A 19731-nucleotide genomic window follows, 5' to 3' on the forward strand; every position below is an offset into this window, starting at 1 on the left:
ACCCAGGCAAGCCTACACATAACCCTCACAATAGCCTCCATCCAGGGTGCCACCAGCTCAGAGGGGCCCTCACATACCTTCTAATCCTCAGATTTTCAAAGGGGTTTATGGGGATCCCCGAAGTAGCTTGTTAACAGATACTGATCGCTGCGGCTCCATGGGTCTGGGATGGAGCCCGGGAAATTGCGTGTTTAATAGTAGTCTGGCGAACAGTGGACTAGTTTACAATAGATTCTGGTGGGGGAGGGGGGTGTTGGCAGGCCACACTTTGCGGACACTGCCATGAATTTTATAGGAGGAATTGAGGCCCACAGAAGGCCCAGCACTTGGACAAAGCCTCACGACGAGTTGGCAACGGAGTTAGGATTCAAACTCTGGTCTCCTACGTCCGGTTTCGAGCTCCCTGTTCCAAACCCTAAAGCAGGAGCGAGACCGTCAAGAGCCGTCTTAGGGTCCGGTCGCTAGCTGGCGTCCCCGCGCGGTTCGCACCATTCCTTTACCCTGGTCCTGGACTCTGGGTCCCGCCCCCCAAATTGGTACCCCAACGCTGAGACCCACCCACGTGCAGCTCTACCCGCCCATAAGCTCTGCTAGGCCACGCCCCTACACTTCGGCTGGTGACACGCCTCCTTTCCTGCTGGCTACACGTGGCCCCGGCCGGGTACCCAAGCGCCAACTTGGAGTAGTCACTGCGGGCTGGAGCCGTGACCTTCATGAAGATTGGCCGGTCTGGGCCCCCAGGGAGTAACCCCACACAGTCATGCACTTTCTTAAGAGTGGACCTGCGAACGTAGTGGGCGTGGCGTTCACAGTTTTCCCAGCAGCAACCCAGTGGCTCTAGGAACCTTGGAGCTGGGCGACGGGATCCGCCCGAGCCCTTTCTCAGCTGCGCCGACCCCGGAAGCAAGGCGTCGGAGGGAGCTCACCGTGGGCCACGCACGTCCGGGAGCCGATACCCGGGCCTTTTCTCCAGGTCGGCGGGCAGGTCTGGTACCCCCTCCCGCGACAGGTATGCGCTAGAGGTGGGGATCGAGATGGGCTCCCCTGGATTGTATCACCTTCGAAGACTCCCCACACCCCCCAATTCACCATAGTACATATGAAGAAATAGGCTTGGGGTGAGGCGACCTCGCCTGGATCATTAACGTTGCTGTGCTGGATTGAGAGGGAAGCTGCGTCCCTGACTTCAGGCCTGAGCTCCTCCTGGGGCAGCGCCTTCTCTGGAGTCTGGAGGACCTAGCTTTGTGTCTTGCCTGGGACAGGTACAAGGAAGACTTTGGGTAAGTCACTCGCTGCCTCGCAGCCTCCTTTTCCTCCCTGCTTGTATCGGAAGATGTGGCACCTAGCAGATGTTCAGTAAGCACTTGTTTGGACCTTGGTCTATGTGAAAGGAAAGGGGGCCATTGATTTTAAACTTTCGGTTAAACTTGTTGGTGATAACAATTATAAAATTAACAAAAATTGTTAATTCTTTAGCTGACAGTTTATGCTGACATTTAGGATTATGGATCCGATGGCGGGGCATGGCATTTCAGCATCCAAATCAGTGACAGTACGAGCAAACTATCAAAAGCAAACCCCCCCAAGCCAAGGCAGCCTCCTCTCCCTTGTAACATTAGTTAATAGCATATAACACTGAGTCCCTTTTGTCTGTTGATTGAGCTGGCTCCCGGACCCTTGACGTTCACTGACTAACGCACTGCTCATCATGAAGTCGGTATTATTTTCCCCATTTTATGGTCAGGGAAACTGAAACTCAGAAATAATGACTTTCCAAGGTCACACACTCTGGGTCAAACAGATCTGTCCAGCCTCCCAAGCCTGAGCCCTGACCCACCAACAGCCCATTTTATCAGCAGGGACTGATGACCTATGGGTTCAGCCCACTTCAGCCAGAAACGTGAAGAAAACATCACTGGCCAAGACCAGAAGAATCAAATAGGTGGGTCGGCATCTAAAATGGAGTCAGGGAGATGACAGAGCAAGAGCGTGCCCTCGCTCAGGCAGCAGGCAGGTCAGAGGGGAATGTATCACATAAGACTCAGCTGCTCTTCTGGTTCTGTTTGTCAGGGTGGCAGCACATCTGAGGACCAGAGCCACTTTAAGGAGCTAGAACCTGTGACCTCTCCATCTCCGCTAAGCTGGGGCCAGTGACTTTCCTCTACAGCTGACATCACAAAGAAGACTTGGGGACCTGGGAGTGCTCAGAGGAGCCTTCCCCTGAGACATGAAACTTTGGGGTGGAATGCTGCGGGCCTTTCTATCTGGCCCCGGGAGGAGGGGAGGCACTTGGGACCAGGCCTTCAGCTCATGGCAACCGCATCTGCCTCCAGCTGGCTCGTTGAAGGCCACAGAGCTGGTCAGTCACTGGACGGCAGTTTTCGAGAAGAGGGGCATTCCTGAGGCCCGGGAATCCAGTGAGTACATTGTGGCTCATGTCCTTGGAGCCAAAACAGTTAAGTGCAATTTTGTCAAGAGGGCAGAAAGGTGGGAGGGAGGACCTTGGGAAAAAGACTTCTGGGTTTTTCTCCCCACTTAGAGTACTGGGATTTTTCTCAAGGAATGCCTTAGGCAGCTACTTATTCATCCAACAAACTATTACACTGTGTGCCAGGCATTAGGGGTTCAGGGATGATCAAGGTGGCCAGTGTTGGGGCCACAGGCATTATTCACATAAGAAACCTGGATCAGGGCCTCTGGGTCAGGGAAGCCAGCTGCTCACATTCTCTGTGGGACAGTTTCAGAGCCTGAAGCCAGTACTTTGGACCCAGCCCCTGACCCCTTGGCAGCTACAGTGCATCCAGGAGCTGAGTAGCCACCGACTGCAAAGGTGAGCCTCCATGGAACAGACCCGAGGGCTCTGTATGAGGAGCAGGGGTCCTGCTTCCCCCAGCTCCACCAAGTTTATGGTTATGGTCAGGGAGGAGGAAAGTGTACAAGGACTAGGGAGGTTTTGGGATGAGAGAAATGATGGGTGTGTGTGTGTGTGTGTGTGTGTGTGTGTGTGTGTGTAAATAATAATAGGAAGAAGGGAGAGAGGGAAGGCCTTGGATAGGAGTCCCAGGGCACAGGAGATGTGACCCTACCTTATACTTCTGGCCACAAGTGTTATCCTTCAACCCAGGCATAGTCCTCTTGGTCTAGGCTCTGGCACTGATGGTCACCTAGCTACCCCCTCTGCAGGATGCCTGTGCAGTATATCCTTGGCGAATGGGACTTTCAAGGGCTCAGTCTGAAGATGGCACCTCCAGTGTTCATCCCGCGGCCAGAAACAGAGGTAGGTATGCCGCCAGGACAGAGCAAGGTGGGAATGCTCCAGACTTCCTCTAGGGGGCGCTCGTGCCCCATTGCTGATCTTCTTAGAGGCAGTGTCCTTCTAAACTGGTGTCTCCTGGCTGGCTGGATAGGTGGGGCCAAGAGGACAGAGGTCTCCAGCTGGCCTTGACTGTCCTCATATTCGAAGCCACCTCCCCAGTCCCTAGAGCTGGCAGTGGCTCAGGGTGCCCCATCTGGTGCTGCCCACCAAGTGCTTAGCCTTTTTTCGTTTCCCTAGGAGTTGTCCCTTCGGTCCTTGGCCTACCTAACCCATGGGAAGCAAATGCTCACGTCCTCAGGAGGCAGGCAAAGTGGAGGGGCCTCCAGCTGGATGTCTAGAGGCCCGGTGCAGCTGTGTGACCTCAAGCAGGTCACTGCCCACTCTGGGCCTGGATGATGAGAGGTTGGGCCTCCAGGCTAGGGAATTTGTAACTTGGTGGTCCTTTTAAATCTACTATCTAGTCAGGTCATCACCTCTGTCCCTCTAATTGCTAAGATTGGGGAATGCGTGGCCTCAGCATGCTGTCCTCACTGATTGAGGCACCCTGACCCTGGAAGATGCTTTCTATGGCTCTTCTTAGAATTCTCTTTGAATTTGAAGGTGGCAGAGCTGGGAGCCAGAGCAGAGCAGGCAGATGGGGCTGAGTGAGGCCTGTGGGCAAGCCAGAGGGCACCAGGTTCTGAGAAGGGGTACTTCTAGCAAGGCACCCAGGCACACAGACATTCCTGGGAAAGGTCAGGCTTTGTCTGCCAGCCTCAGCCAGGGACCCAGGGCCCCTTCTCACTTTCCTAGCCTCTCTCTGCCAGTCCAGAAATCCTCACCCCGCTTACCCCCACACCATACGGTGAGAAACCAGGTCCTCGCCTCTCTGCCCAGGGTCAGGGCAGGCGCAGTAGTAAATTTGAGACCTTGCTGAAGTCACAGGGCTGCCAAGGGGAGGCAGGGGGTGGGGAGCATGGAGTCACCACTTGGATACCCTGACTCACGTCAAGGTCCCATATGTCACATAGGGCTGTCCCATCTAGGGTAGGCTGACCTGGGAAGGAGCTCTGAGACCCAGAGTAGGATGTAGCCTGCCATGTGCAGGCTTTGCCAAGAGTCAGGACATGGAAGCTACCATGATGACCTTTGAGTCCTCTTACAGTTGACCTGGCACCAGCCATGTGTTCCAGGGTTCTGAGTGTAGACTTCAGGCTCCCATGTGCCACCCCCGCTCCCCCTTCCTGGCTGGGTCTGGGCCAGGAGAGCAGCTCTGCTGCAGGGTGGCAGGGGGAGGAGGGACGGGGGAGGCTGTGGTTGGGAGGCCAGGTCGTTACCTCACTGTGCAGACATTTCTCAGAACTTGCCAGGTTTGCCCTTACATGAAGCCACTTTGGGGGGTGCCTTACCAAGAACTCGAGAGGACGTGGCCTGTGGCAGGGAGTGGGGAGAATGGGTGCAGGGGAGGGAGTGTGCTGCTTATGTTCTCTCCATCCACTGAAGGGTGGTTTCTGATAATGGGTGCCGAAGTCCGAACCGCACAGTTGCAGGCGTGTGGACTGAGGAGTCGGGTTTTCCTGGGAGCGGGGAGGGAGCCTAGTCCCTCCTGCAGCGGGCACAGTGGGAGCCATCCCCCCCAGCCTGGTGGATGAGGCTCTGGGGGCTGTGGGAGGCTCAGTGCCTTATCTGTGATTGGCTTGAGGGAGGCAATGCCACTGCCCCACCAGGGACATTGTCCTAGTAGAGAGAGCTCATGGCACTCAGGCCCTGCCGAGGCCTTGGGCCTACCCCCTGAGGGTGTGTAGAGTCCTGCGGAGGCAGTGGCTCCAGGCAGAGCCAAGGGCTCGTCCCTTGATTACCTGGAAAAGGTGCTGGGGGGGGCGGGGCTGCGACCAGCTCGGCTTTCACCTCCCCCAAGGAGCCACCAGGTTAGCGTTGAGGGAGGCCCTTCACTGAGTGAGGAGGAGAGAGTTTCTGGACTTCTTGGGGGTGATCTCCACCCCTTCCCCCAACCCCAGCCCCTCAGGTTGTCGCATAGCTAAGACGATCCTCCCATGCTCTGGAGTGTAAGGCCACGGGGCACCTGTGGCGGTGTGGCCCAGTCTCTCAGCTTCACACCCTGCCCAGGGTGGCCGTTCACATATGTGGTGTGTGTCTCTGAGGTTGGGGGTGTCTGTGAGGTGGTTGGCTAGTGTGGTCGGCTGAGGGGTCATTCTTCAGCCAGGGTGGGTCTGACGGTGGCCAGGAAACCAAGAAAAGCTCACACCCCCGACAAGTCTCAGCCATCCTGCTAGCCACTCGGTACATGGCCTCACCACTGAGACCGCAGGCTCTTCTCCACAGCCCTAGACTGCTCGCTCTGTGCCAGTCCCAGTGCTGTGGGCCCAGCTTGCTGCCAGCACTCCCAGTCTCCGGCAGTGCTCGGTGCAGGGCCGGTGGGAGCGAGCAAGGGCAGCCCTCTCCAGCTGCAGCCAGGCCGGCTCCCCCAAAGGCAGCAGCTTGGAACAGGAGAGGTTCTGGCCAAGTTCTGCCTGCTTTGGACTTTCTATCCTGGGGACAGGTGAGCTTTGCTCCTAGTGTTGGGGTGCCTGGCGGGGTGACATGCTTATTGGGACTCAACCCTGGGGAGCTTATGTGGAAAGTGGGTCTGAGTGATCTGGAGCCCTCTGCTCCATTGGGGCCTGACTGTTGACATGGGGCGGGGCGGGGGGCGGGGCGGACACCTGGAGTCTGAGACGCATAGAGCAGCTTCGCACAGCCACTGAGAGCTCGCCCGGCACTTGGGAAGTGGCCAAGAGGCCCCTCTAGGCCAAGCCCTGTCCATGTGGGACATACCGCGATACATTACATCCCTGGTCTTCCTGCCATGGAGCCTGCATCTGGTGGGAGGGGTCCCTGTCCTAGACCCTAGACCCCCGGTGAGGAACACCATGGTAGAGAGAGCCTAGAGGGGTGTCGAGGAAGTCTCTTACAGAAGGCGGACCTTCCAGATGAAGGAAACCCACCTGCCAACCCTTCCCCCCATTCCGTGAGCCAGCCAGGCCTGGGCCCTGGGAGTCCTGAGCCTCTAGAGGAGTCTTTCCTGCCCTCATTCAAACAGATGCCTTTGAGAAGGAGCCATCGCCCTTTCTCTGCTCTGTGCCTGGCCACTCGGGCCCCTGACTTTACTGTTGGTTAGAAACGCTTGGCCACTGGGCAGCAGCGGCCCTGCGTGCTTGCCTCCGCCCTGTGCTGGCTTTCATGCACAGTCCCTGCAAGGGGCAGATGGCTGGGTGAGATTCAAAACCCTGTTGTGTCCAAAGTGACAGTGTCCACAGGTGTCCCCCTGCTGCCAACCAAGGTGGGTACAGTGCAGTCAGGCACCTCCCAGCCCACTGACCCCATGCTCTATGTATGCCACAGCCCCCTTCAGATATGTGCTCGGGCAGGACCGTGTTGTCCCCTTCGAGCCTCACCTCCTACAGAGGGAATTCTTTGTCCCTTTGGCCTAGGAGCCTCCTGGGGACCTCCTAAGCTCAGCTCTGTTTGGAAGCTGGGGCACTCCAGCCCCTGATAATTAGCCACCATGAGCTGCAGGCCAGGCTCCAGGTGGGGCCTTGACTCCTGGGCCTGAGTGTCCTCATGGCCAGTCGTGAGGCCCCATCAGATTACTACAGGGAAAGCTCTGCACGTAGGGCCAGGCATGGAGGGTGTGGCCTGGGACCAGCAGGCACAGTTCTTAGAATTGCAGTGAGCACAAAACAGGAGGATCTGTGACGGGCTTAGCTGGACACTTACGTACCATATTCACGAACCACGTACCGAAGTACCACACGCTTCATGAACGGGGTTCTGTTTACTCCCCGCCGCACCCTGACGAGGTGGGTTGTGTTCAACAGTGCTCTAGTTTACAGGTGGGGAAACAGGTGTGGAGAGGCAGAGTGACCTGCTCATGGCCCCGGCAGAGAGGAAGTTCAGTCTGGCTTTAGCCGCCCCCACTTCTGCATCCACACAGGGGCTAACTATGCTCGTGTCTCTGTGCAAGACCCCTAGGGGCCAGGTTGGCACCAACTCTGATCCAGATCCTTCTGCCTTGCAGGAACTGGTTGAATGGGTACTGGAGGAGGTGGCCCAGAGGCCCCGTGTGATAGGAACCCAAGGCGGACCCCTCATCCTGGAGGTGGGCTGTGGATCGGGCGCCATCTCCCTCAGCCTGCTGAGCCACCTCCCCCAGGTGAGCTGCCTGGGCATCCTTCCACCCCACCCTGGGCTGGTACTCACTGTCCCTGCCCCACCCGTCTCTGCTGGAGGCGCTGTGGTCACAGCCTTTGACTCTCATCCCCTTTTGTCTGAGCAAAGAGAGGGGAAAGCTGTGGATATTTCCCTCCTCTTCTGGCAGGGGGTTGGAGGACAGCTCTGGTCCCTAGGCCTGGCTTCTCTCAGCACCCTGTCTTTCATGTACCCATTTGTTCTTGGGACAGAGCCAAGTCATTGCTGTGGATAAGGGAGAAGCCGCCATCTGCCTGACCCATGAGAATGCTCAGAGGTAGGTGGGCTGGGGGAGCAGAGGGTCAGGGTAGGGGGAACTGGACTCGGACCTGATCTCAGCTTCTATCCAGGTATCAAAGCCACCGATGTCCACCCCAAGGAGGGGGAGGCACTGGGGGCAGCCTGGCGTGGCTCCCACAGGGTTAGAATGGATGGTGGGCACAAGGGCCTTGTGGTCCATGGAAGGTTTATCCCCAGTGCCTGTAGCATGGTGGGACTCTGCCCCCCACACTCACCTTACCTTCCCACCTCTCCAGGCTTCGGTTGCAGGACAGGATTCGGATCATCCCCCTCGATGTGACCTTAGGTACCTTCCACTGTGGTAGGGATCCTGGGGCAATTGCTGCTGGGTGGGTGAGGCACTCTGCAGAGCTGGAGGGAGGGCTTTCCGACATTTATTCACGCACACGCACACGCACACGCAAGCTATCTCAGACCAATTCTTGCTGAGGACAGGCAAGTCCCTCTTGCCTCCTGGGCTTACCTGACCCACGGTAGGACCGGGCACAGATTCTTTCTTATCTTCTGACTCTCTCATAACTCATGAGTTATCTCGGGCTTGCTTGTTGTCAAGAGATAAACAGAAGCTCAATAGACTGCATTTAGGACCAAAATACTTGAATGCACCTTTGTCCCCGCCTGGCCCAGGCACGGCGCTGCTCGGTCGCAGCCTTTACAGAGTGTCCTTTGGGTTCTGGCTCTAGTTCTGTCTCTATCGCATAAATGCAGGACCCTTGAGCCTCATGTGCCCCCTCCATGGAATGTGACGTACCGGGTATAGCACCTGGCACAGGGTGGGACTTGTAAACAAAGCCACCGGGAATGGACTGAGGCCAGGGCTGCCATCCATAGTCAGTCCGTGTTGGCTGTGAGGCAGTGTGACAAGGCCTGTGGGGCTGCAGAAGGCAGAGGCTGTTGCTTTGCCCAGGCAGTCAGAGGCCGAAGGTGGCACTTGAGCTGAATCTTGCTTATCGAGGACGTTTTGACAGGAAGAGGGGAGGGCAAGGACATTCTAGGTGAAGAGCTACACACTCCCTGCCAGACTGCTGGCTGGGGACCCTGGGCACTGGTCTGCACGTCTGGCTTATCAGGTCCAGAGACAGGCCCAAGGTATGGCTTGGGAAGAGGGACTACCCAAGGGACATGGTGGTGGGTGGAGCTGCCTCCCTTTACCTCTCATTCTCTGCTGTGTTCCCTTTGACCACAGAGGGGAGCTGGGCGCACCTTCTGTCCTGGGGCCCCGTGGACCTGGTCGTCAGCAACCCTCCGTATGTCTTCAGCCGGGACATGGAGCAGCTGGCCCCTGAGATCCGCAGGTGCGGGGTTAGGTGGGACAGGGAGGCCAGGCCTGAGAAGTCTAGTGGGATGGGTTTGCCCTGGAGGCAAACAGCCTCCCGGGGGATGGGGCGTGTGGGAAGAGGGCCGAAAGGGCTGTGCTGCTGAAGGAGATGCTCACTCTAGAGCCCACGCGCTGAGGGCTCAGCCGCTGCCTTCCCATGGAAGACCACCGGACCTTTCTGCACCTCGGTTTTCTGCCCGTGAAAGGGGTGGGCTGGATCTTTGCAGTGCTTTGGGGGTACTCAGCGATGACGAAAATGCCAGACAGAGTGCAACGTGCGTAGAAGGTGCTCAGATGGGTGTCATTTTACAGAAGACTGAGGCCCAGAGAGGGAAGGTGCCTCGTCCAAGGTCGTGTGGGGGCTTCGCAGGGAAGCTGGGATTAAGACACCCTATTCCAGGCTTTGCACCGAGCCATCTGCTCTCAGATGGGCTGAGACCCAGGGGTAGCCAGGAGCCCCCAGATGAGGCAGTGGTAGTGTGGGTCAAGGTGCTGGCTCCCTCCCTCCAAGCTCCCCAGGGTGGTCGGGGCCGGCTCTAGGCCTCCCCAGACCAAGAGGAGAAACAGCCTCATCGTGGGGAGACAGTCTTGCCGTGGGGGCCGTTAGTCGGGGGGTTCACGGAGTACACGCGGCACTGGCTGGTGTGGGCCACCTGCGGTCATTCAGGGCCCCTCCTCTGGGTCTTCGCGTTCCTCTCAGCCTGGAGTATAAGTTCCCTGGGTTGCCTTCCATGGAAACCCCGCTCAGCTCTCCCATTTTGCAGACACCCCCCGTCTCAGGCTCTCACCTCCCACTGCTTCCCCTGCAGCTACGAAGACCCCGCAGCCCTGGACGGCGGGGAGGAGGGCATGGACATCATCGCACACATCCTGGCCCTGGCGCCTCGGCTCCTGAAGGACTCTGGGTAAGGGTGGGCGAGTGTCCTGCTTCTATCCTCAGCAGCCGCCTCCCCTCCCAGTGTGTCCTGGGCATGCCCTGGCCGTCATTCTGCCCCGACCCTTCCCAGCCCCGGCAGCCCCAGAGTGCAGGTCCCAGCTCTGCCCGGTTGAGGTGACCCATGTCTCCCCCATGTAGAAGCGTCTTCTTAGAAGTAGACCCAAGACACCCAGAGCTTGTCGGCAGCTGGCTTCAGAGCCGGCCGGACCTGTCCCTCAATCTTGTGGCTGTGCGCAAGGACTTCTGTGGGAGGTAAGACTCTCCCCTCCCCGCAGCCCCCACAGCTGGGCTGGCCCTCCACTCGGGCCATCACCACTCCAGCTGTGGGGAGAATGTTCTATTCCCACTTTCTGCTTATTCTCCGGGGCCCAGGCAGTGACAGGCGCCTTGTCCCCGTCTCCTTAGGCCCCGGTTCCTTCACATTCGGAGGTCTGAGGCACAGCATGGCTGCCATGCAGACACCTGACCAGGGCCCCAGCTGCCAGAGTGCCTGGCTGACACTTCTTCCTGGAACGCTCCTTGGAGGGAGGTAGATGATGCTGTCCAGAACCCCAGTTGCTTGTGGCATTTTCCGTGGCTCTGGGATTCCCCGTGATCTACCTTCATAGGTGATTTGGGGCAGAAGCAAGGGCAAGGCTGTCCTTCCTGGGCAGCGAAGAGCAGTCCGGCTCAGGATCTGAGCAGACCCAGATTCCCAGGCCGGTTCCGTCACATGAGTGTGGCCAAGGCAGGTCGCTCAGGGTCTCTGGGTGGAACTGCCCTGGAGACGTTGGGCGATGTGGCCAATAAAGTATTGAAAGTCCGACAAGTGGTGGCCTAATGTCTTATCACCGTGATTTGTGGGTCCTCCAGCCCCTCAACCCCAAGCAGCGCTGGGGTAAGAGCTTCCTTCTGCCCCGGCAGCGTGGCCTGGGAGAGCCGTGCGGAAGGCGCACGGGGCTGCTCCTGGCCTGGGTGCGCTCGCTCCGAGGGTTGGCCTTGCCCTCCACTGCCCTGGGTGTGCTCCGCACCCCTCCCTGGCAAGGACTAGGTGCTGAGCACAGGAACCCCATCTGCGCTTCGGCTGGGGGCTGGCCGCCTGCTTCCTGAAGGGGACGGGGCTGAAGGTCCTTGCGGTACAGTTTGGGGACATGTGTCCACACTCAGTCAACTGAGGGCTTGAGCCAGTGAGGGGTGAGCAGAGCATCTGTTTACTTTTTATTCCCATAGCTTTTAGCTGAGACATCCCTTTCAAGTTGGTCATAGGGTTTCACTTAAGCCATCTGTCTCTGGTTGGGGCTGGAGAGAGTGGGCACCAGGTTGTCACCTCCGCCCCGGCTTTGGTCTGTGCAGATTCAAGGCTGCCAGGAGGCCTGAGGGCCCAGTCCTCCTGTCCACAGGGACAGGAAATCTCCAGTTTGGCAGGCGCTGGTGCGAGCCTGCGTCAGGGTGGGTCCTGAGGAATGTGGCAGACCAGGCTGGCTCATCTGCCAGGCCACTCCTCCCCTACCCCCAGCACCTTTGTGGGCCTGACCTGGTGGTACAGGGACCAGAGGCGGTGCGGTCAGGTGACAGCATTCTCCGCTGGGGCCAGGATGCTGGGTTCTGGGGCTGTGTCTTATAGTGGGACCTTGGGCAGCTCCTTTCCTTACAGGGAGCTGGCGTTTTGGTTCCAGTGCAGAGCAAGGTGGCAGCCTCATTTTCCTGTCAGCTAGGTGGTGTGTAGCTGGCATCCGAATGCCCACTCCCCATGCTGGGAGGTGGCTAAGTGGAGACTGGAAATTAGGTCACTGCTTTTGGGGAGTCTGGATTATTGGGGTTACACCTGGCCTGAATGACTCTTATGCTGTGGCTGGGAGTCACTTTTGCCTCAGCAGAGGCCACACGGTAGCTCCCAGGGCCCCGGAATCCTCCCCCTTGGCCAGCCCCAGCTGCGTGAACCCCAAGCTGCCCTTGTCTTCCTCTGAAGAGAAGGCGTGGACTCTACCTCACGGCAGCTCCAGAAGGAGCCTGGGAGGGCCAGTCGGGCACAGCCAGAGCGAGATCCCGGCATTCCGAGCTCCCTGTGCTCCTAGACCTTTGTCTGCCAAGGTCCTCACCAGCATCGCCCTTGCTCTCCTCCTGCCTGTGCCCTTTGGCTCTTGCTGCCTTCAGTGGCATCTCAGGTCAGCTTCTCTGACCTAGCATTCTGCTGTCCCCTTGTCCCACAGCCTGAGCCACACCTCAGCCAGTGCTGGCATCCCTGATGCTTGCTCTCAGGCCCCTCACTGAGGGAAGGCCTTGGCAAGCCTGTGGATATGGCACCCCCAGAGAGCATAATGATACAGAGTGACAGCGTAGGCACAGCTGGGGCCACTGAAGCAGGAGCCACCCTTGAGAACAACTTCCTTCCCAGAAAACCGTGATGTTTGACTCCCCTGGGAAGGAGGTCCAGGCCAAGTAGACTGGCAAGGCGGGGCCTCAAGCCTGCAACCACTGGCTTGATGGGGCCTTGGACGTTCAGCTTGGAGGCTGGAGCCGCACCAGCCTGGGTGCAGATCTTGGCATCTGCCCCTCACCAGGACGTGACCTTGGGCAGACGCCTTCATCTCCCTCAGCCTTGGCTTCCAAGCCTCAGCCATCTACTTCTCAACCGCTGCCCTAAACTCTTGGCTTGCTCCCCATGACCCAAGTGTGGTGTCTGCATCCTGCAGAGCCCAGGTCTGAACAGGCAGAGGAGGAAGGCTATGGAAAGGCCCTGGGGACCCCTCCCGAGGCCCCTCGGTGCTGTGAATACGCTCCCATCAGAACAAGGGGCTGTACCGCTGCCAGGCTCGGAGGAGCGCTTCAGCCTCTGCAGGCCCGTGTGTCTGCCCTGTCTACTTCTGGATTCTTCTCTCCACTGCCCTGGACTCCACGCCTCCTGCAGAACTCCATTCCCTAGCCACGCCTCGCCCCCTTTGCCCATCTCAGACAGTGCATCTGTCAGGAGTGCCCTTGCCTACCCCTGCCAACCAAATGATCCTCTCCTTCAAGCTCCGGCACTAACTACCTCTGGAACAGCACGCCCTGACCTCTGTTCTCTCTCTCGGCCAGCACCTGCTCAAACTTCGGCCAGCTCTGATGGCATCCTGCCCCTTGCAGTTGGAAACCTTCCTGTCTTCTCATCTCTTTGGGGCTCCGTGCGGTCTGGCATACCCCAGGCTTAGCAAATGTCCACCAACAAGCCGGCAGCGTGTACATTTTCTAGAGTGGAGCTGGAACTTCCCACGTGGCTCACATCCGACCTGACAGCAGCTCTCGCATATTCTGGTCAGCAGGGAGAGGAAGCCACGAAGGCCTGCCTCCCACCCGAGCCGGGCAGCTGTTTGAGTTGAGCCATGGCCACTTTCTGGGATCAAGTGCACCTGATCTCTGCATGGTGGCCTCGCCAGGAGCACAGGCTGTCCTTGGCGGCAGCAGGGGCAGGCGCCAGGTTTCCTGGAGCTCTGGGCCCCAGCCAGCTCCCAGCCAGCCCCCAGCCAGAGTGTTGGCCAGAACAGTGAGTGGCCTGATCACCCCTTATGACCCCTCAGTCCTGGACAAGCCCTGTAGACGTGGCTTGGGACTGGCAAAGCAACCCTACACCTCCTGCAGTGGGCAGAATAATGGCCTCCAGAAGATCCCCGACCTGTGAATGTGTTTTCCACATGGTGAAAGGGACTTTGCAGATGTGATGAAGGATCTTGAGATGAAAGACTGTCCTCGATTATTCGGGTGGGCTCGGTGTATTTGCAAGCGTCCTTATAAGAGAGAGGCAGGCGTGTCAGAGTGATGACATGTGATGATGGAAGCAGAGGTCAGAGTGAGGCAGTTGCCGGAGGAAGCGGGCAGGAGCCGACGAAGTTGTCGGAAGAAGCGGGCAGGAGCCGAGGAAGTTGCCGGAGGAAGCGGGCAGGAGCCGAGGAACGCAGACGGTGTCTAGACGCTGGAAAAGGCCAGGAAGTGGATTCTCCATCAGAGCCTCAAGAAAAAATGCAGTCTTGCCAACACCTTGATTTTAGCCCAGTAAAACTGATTTTGGGTTTCTGATTTCCAGAACTATAAGATAATAAATTTGTGTCATTTTAAGCCACTAAATTTGTGGTAATTTGTTAAAGCAGCAGTAGGAAACTCATGCCAATTATGGTACCCAGAGTGAAGAGCTGCTCTAACAAATACCAAAAACTGGAAATGACTTTGGAATTGGGCAGAGGCTGGAAGCATTTTGAGGTAATGATAATATTGGCTGGAACACTTCTCCTCTGAGCGGGGAGGTGGCTGGGGCAGGGGATGGCGCACCATCCTCAACCTGGAGACCTGAGCTGCTGAGACCCTCTATCCAAATGTCTGACATGGTAGAACTGGCCCGTGGAGTGAGAGCACTGGACGGCTGCCCAGGGTGGGCCCCAGAGAGGCTGGCCCCGGGCACTGGGAGCAGGTGGGGAAGGGAGTAAGGCTGGCCTCCATGGCCCATCTCCAGTGGCATGGGGGTCACCAAGGCCTTCATAGAAGATCTCAGAGCCTGGATCCAAGCCTGGTCTTGGCCCCCATGGAGTCACATGGCTGGCCCAGCACTTCCTGAGCGTGTGAGGATGAGCAGGGTGTGACAGTGAGCACTTCCTGGGTTGCAGGTGCCACATCTGTGAAATGACCACAGCAGCCCCTGACTCCAAGCTAGTGGGCCTGTGTCCCCCACATAAGCTGTGAGGGTTCGGCTCCTTCCAGCCACCAGACCGTCAGTGCCCAGCCCCTATTACTGGCCTGGACTGGGCTGTGTGGCTGGGATAGAATTGGGTCATTCCTGGGATTCTCAGCCTCATGATCCCCAAAGCTGAAGTGACCAGAGCCTTCGACCCTGTCCCCTTCCAGTCTGGGACCAGGGACCTACTACAGATGAGGGGTCTCGGGTTCTGGAGGCCCCATCCCACTTCGCCAAGGCCTGGGCTCCTGAAGCCACAGTGCCAACTTAGGAGCCACGTGGAGAGCTACTGGAGGCCAGACCCAGGCCGATGGGCCTCATGCTGGTCTGAGAACTGAGACTCTGGGGAAGAGACAGTCTGGACACCTACATTCAAAGGTCAGCCTAACCCCGAATCCCCTGATATGCTTTGGACGGAGCCTGTTTGTGTTGAAAGGAGTGGACTGTAGCAAATCGCATGTCCATTTTCCGATCCTTCCTTTTTCCAGAGAAGCCAGTTTCATGGCTGACATCAGCCATATTAGCGCAACTGCAGCTCACGGGGGGGTGCGTGTGGCCAGATCTGGGTCCCCTCTGAAGCCCTGGCAGTTGTGAGGAGAGCAGGGTTCCTCCTCCAATAATGAGCAAGCACCGCCCCCTCTGAAAGAACTGGCTATGCACGCCCCCCACCCCCAGAAGGACCTTTGGGCATCTTTGGCCTCATAACCAGGAATCAGATGTACAAGAGTTTCAAATTCGAAGACCCTTCCCCTTCCAAAGACACCCTCAGACCATCCTGCCAGAAGAGGGTCGGAACCAGCCAATGTCACAGTTCACAGAAGGGAAAGGCATGGGAAGCCCGCCTCAGCCCCCCTGGGGACCCTGACTGAGGCTTAGCCATGGCTGAGGGGTAGGGGTGAGATGGCTCAGAGCAGCTCTGCCCCATGGCAGGTGACCTGGCTGTGTGGCCCCTTCCCAGGAGCTGGGGTCTCTCCCAGACACTCGACCTCTCAGAGCAGGGGATGTCACCTTATTGCCCCCTGCTGTGCTGGGTCTGTAACCCTCCTGGGGCATGCATCTGGGGGAGCGGGAGGTCAGATATCCCAGCTTCCCGAGCCCAGGGAGCAGATCGTGGGGGCTCGAAGCACCCACAAAGATCCCTGTGCTACAAATGAGACAACTGAGGCTCAGCAGGGCAGGCCCGGGGCTGGAACTCGGGTCTCTTCTCTGGCTCCCAGCCTCCAGCGCATCATCATCTACTGTGGACCCCCACCCTGCCTTGCTTTCCAGGAATAGTCCTGCCTGCTGGGAGAGGCAGCCAAGTCCTTTCTGGAAGTCAGCGTGAAGCTAAGCCACATGGCGAGCAGAGCGGCGTGAGCCTTGCTTTCCCTTGGACCTTGCAGCTGAGTGGAGTGTCCAGGCAGCCCCCGGGGCCTTCCTCCTCCCCCGCCTCCCTGCAGCCACTTCTTGAGCTCCTGCTGGTCTCTGGGCCCCAAGCATCTGCTTTGCATCTATTAGTTTTAATCCTCACACCACCCTACAGACAAGGCTTTTAACCATCTCTCCGAGGAGGAAACAGAGGCTCAGTAGAGTGCAGTCACGACACGCTGCAGGCCAGACCGGAAGGGAAGGGAAGGCTGCCATCGGTGCCTGTACGATTGTCAGACACTGAAGTCAGCGCGGCTAGGTCCTGGGCTGTCCTCCACAGAGCTCAGTGCAGCGATCCTTCTGGGTTTACGGATACTCGGAGCAGGACCGGGGGTGCCAGGGCTGTCCTCAGAGGGCTTTCTAGAGCCCAGCAGCTACCCTGGTGGCCCTTGTCCTGAGGTGTGCGCAGCATAGGCCCAGGACCTGTCTCCCAAGCCCTACAATGTGCCAGGCTCTGGGGCGATGACACCAGGTGGAAGGGCCTGTAATATACAGAGCTTGAAAGGGACACTCTGAACCGAGTGCTTCTGGAATTATCTTACTCCGCTCTTGTGACCTTCCACAAGGCAGAGGCTGTGGACCCTCCATTTTACAGACGAAGAAACTGAAATCGAGAAAGCCAAAGGAACTTGCTTGTGCGCTGACCGAGCTGGGTTCCAGCAGAGGCGGGCAGAGTGACCCAAGGTCTGAGGCCTCGGTGGTCACTCCGGGCTCGGATTGGATAGGGACCAGGACAGGGATGTAACAGGCAGCAAGGACAGTGGGGGCAAAAGCCCAGAGGCCTGAAGACACGTGGGCAGGGATGTATAGGGGCAAGGTGGTGATGGTGGTGGGCGCCCTTGGATGAGCTCCAAATGCATCTCTGGGTACCAGGGCCTATAAGGGGAGTCACAGAGGGCCAACTGCAGCCCAGGGTTTCAACTCCCAGAGGAGCCCTGACACTCGGACTGGGGAGGGTGCCCGAGGGCCTAGTATGAGGTGGGTTTTGCAGTGTTACAGGGTCAGGTGGGCATTGAGGTTGTTCTCTCTGGCTGCAGGAAGGGAGTTCTGGGGCAGGGGGCAGCAACTACCCCACGCCTGGAGGTGGCTAGGGGCTGTAGCAGTGGCATCAGGCATTCAGGAAGGGAACTTACAGCCATTGCTGATGGGTTGGATGTAGGGTGGGGCGTGGCCAGGCTAGACTGACTGGAGCCCAGGGAACCTGGAGCTCCCCTGAACTGGGGATTGGAGTGCTGGGGATAGTCAGTGATCTCGAGAGTATGGGATGCCCTCAGAACATCCCAGAGGCAGTGTCAGGGGCCAGCGTCCAGGGTATCTGGTGATCCCAATGGGACAATGTAGGGACATAGCCCAGAGGCAGCGCTGGAGGTGGGCTTGGGAAGGTCACCCTCCCAGGCCTGAGCGCCGCCAACAAGAGTAACCTGCCACCTCCATGTGTCAGCTAGTGCCAGGGGCCGTGCCACACGCTTTGCACAAATCCGTCTGTCTGCATGTCAGGGACGCCTTCCTTGGCTCACTGGACAGATGAAGAGGTTGAGACTTAACGTGCTTAGCATCACATAACCAGGAAGTGGCCACGCTGGCATTTGAACCCAGTCCGCTGACATCCCAGCTGGAAATGGGGTGAGGAGGCCACAGAGGTTGACTGCAGCCTAGGGCCTCAATTCCCAGAGGTCCCCGACGCCCAAGTGAGGTACCCCCAGCACGGACATGGACTTCCAGGGCAAAGGGGAAGTGTCAATCAGAACGTACCAGACGTGGAACGAGCTCACTCCCCTCCCAGCTGCCCCTGGGTGCCACACCCCACAGCAAAGGAGCAGGGCAGAGAGCCTGTGTGCAGGGGACAGGAGGACAGTGAACGTGGCTGCTATGAAATGAGGCTTTCATGTACTCCAGATGTGGGGAAGACGACAGACACCCAGATTCTGGTTCTCAGTGGGCAGGCAGGTGAGGAGAGTGAGTCCCATCTCGGCATAAAGGGCTATGCAGCCTGCGGGGTCACGTGGCGGGAAGATTTCAGGTGCCCAGGCCCGGGACGCTCCTGGAGGAAGCCCCGGTGCCGGTGCCTGAAGCCCACAGCTCGGAGGCTGCCCACAGCTGTCCTCTCGGCTGTGCCCTAGAGCTGTGACGTTCGTTCTTTCAAATCAAGTTTCACATGGAACTCAATGTGTATTTAAGAAAGATAAAGGCAGCATCTTAAACAAATGCATGTTCTAAATTCGAATGCTCAGCATTTTCTTAGAATAGGTCCGTCAAGGACAGCAGTGAACGCAAGCTGCGGTGAGACCTGCGGTCTTGTCACCTTGGCATCTAGTTTATTTTGGTGTTTGAGTTTGGTTGCATGGGACCAAGAGACCCCTGACTCTCACTGATAAGTGCTTACAAATGGTGGCCGTGTGTCCGAGGGCCACCTGGCAGGCTCTCTCCTCCACAGGAGAAGGCTCACTTCAAGTTCAGTGCTAGCTCGGATCTCTGGACACACAGGTTTCTAATGTGTCATCATTTGGTGTTGTGCCTGTTTGGGTCTGTGTGTATGTGCTTTTCAGCTGGGCTTTTTTTCAATAGTTAATAATATAAAAGAAAGAAAGAGAGAGAGGGACAGAGAGAGAAAAGAAAGGACAGGGAAGGGAAGGGAAGGGACAGAGAGGGAGAAAGAATTCTTGTGCAGCATCTGAGGGTGACCTCCCTCAGGTCCTTGGCAGAGGCGGACTCTGCCTTTCCTGGGAAGCCCACCCGCACTGCTCCACCCATGCATGCCCTGGAGGTTCCCAGCGCCTCCTCTCACTCAGAGGAATGTTCCAGCAAATGAGTCTGGGCCATGTGCTTCTAGAAAGTCTCAAGAGTCCACGACCCCCTCCTGGCTCTGGTGTGAACCTTCCAGGTACTCGATCCTGGTTCTGGGGCAGGGAAGAAGTCCCCAAGCAGGGGACAGGGACTAGGGTCTTCCCTGGGCCCTATGGTGATGCCTCCGAGGGTGGGAGGACTGGGGAACCCTGTGCCCCTGAAAGCCTGGGCTTTCTGTGGTTCTAGGTACCTTCGTTTCTGGGAACTTGATATGCTTTGGAAAGAGAAATGAGAAGCAAAACCATAGGGCCCCAGCGCCATCACCACCCCCCCTTCCTGTCTTCCTTCCGCTGAGTCACAGTCAAGAGCTCAGCACCTCAGCCTCCTCTTGGGGCCACCAGGGTGGGGTGGAACTCAGGGTCATGTGAGGACACAGCTTCTGGGACAAGTCCTCTTTTGCTGTCAACATCTTCTGTGAAGGGCCCCGGGTCGCTGAGAGCTGAGGGTGCCTCCCAAGCTTGTGGAAGGGGTGATCGAGGTCCTCTGTCCTGTCTCCCCTCCTATCGCCAGGCCCACTGGTCACCCACGGCATTGAGCACCAACTGCAAGCCAGGCACAGGGAGGTGGGGCGGCTCAGGTGGGGCCCTGTCCTCGATGAACTTGTGGATTTGGACATAGACTCCTGTTGACAGGTCCCTAATGAGTGGATGGGTCCTTGGCTGGTCCTTACCAATGGGGAGTGTCCCTGTCACTTCCACCCACTG

The 19731-nt window shown here is 57.9% G+C and overlaps 1 protein-coding gene across 9 annotated transcripts; it reads left to right on the plus strand.

Moving 5' to 3' along the window:
* Positions 1-633: 633 nt before the first annotated feature.
* On the plus strand, positions 634-13928 carry HEMK1 (HemK methyltransferase 1, mitochondrial release factors N(5)-glutamine). Of its 9 annotated transcripts, none has more exons than XM_039837871.1 (12): positions 634-1280; positions 1857-1942; positions 2071-2455; positions 2739-2830; positions 3184-3277; positions 7374-7508; positions 7756-7820; positions 8080-8129; positions 9030-9138; positions 9971-10066; positions 10237-10350; positions 13153-13928. In XM_039837871.1, exons 3-12 carry the CDS (start codon positions 2228-2230, stop codon positions 13178-13180), a joined length of 1011 nt encoding a protein of 336 aa, XP_039693805.1. In that variant the 5' UTR covers positions 634-1280; positions 1857-1942; positions 2071-2227; the 3' UTR covers positions 13181-13928. The 9 variants fall into 9 exon arrangements, with proteins under 9 accessions (XP_039693805.1, XP_039693806.1, XP_039693808.1 ...); XM_039837874.1 differs by lacking the exon at positions 13153-13928 and adding an exon at positions 10504-10906 and having other exon boundaries at positions 636-1280; positions 2071-2417; positions 3125-3277; XM_039837875.1 differs by lacking the exon at positions 13153-13928 and adding an exon at positions 10504-10906 and having other exon boundaries at positions 636-1280; positions 2071-2417; positions 3145-3277.
* The last annotated feature ends 5803 nt before the right edge of the window (positions 13929-19731 follow it).

This window comes from Pteropus medius, unplaced genomic scaffold, assembly GCF_902729225.1.
Source record: "Pteropus medius unplaced genomic scaffold, Ma_sr-lr_union100, whole genome shotgun sequence".
NCBI lineage: Eukaryota > Metazoa > Chordata > Mammalia > Chiroptera > Pteropodidae > Pteropus > Pteropus medius.

Bases quoted from the DNA above. Each gene is read 5' to 3' on its own strand.
- HEMK1 (XM_039837870.1), top strand. From the start codon at position 2,228: ATGAAACTTTGGGGTGGAATGCTGCGGGCCTTTCTATCTGGCCCCGGG. The intron at 7,821-8,079 runs GTAGGTGGGCTG...CCACCTCTCCAG, and splicing joins ACCCATGAGAATGCTCAGAG to GCTTCGGTTGCAGGACAGGA. The intron at 10,351-10,503 runs GTAAGACTCTCC...CCGTCTCCTTAG, and splicing joins CGCAAGGACTTCTGTGGGAG to GCCCCGGTTCCTTCACATTC.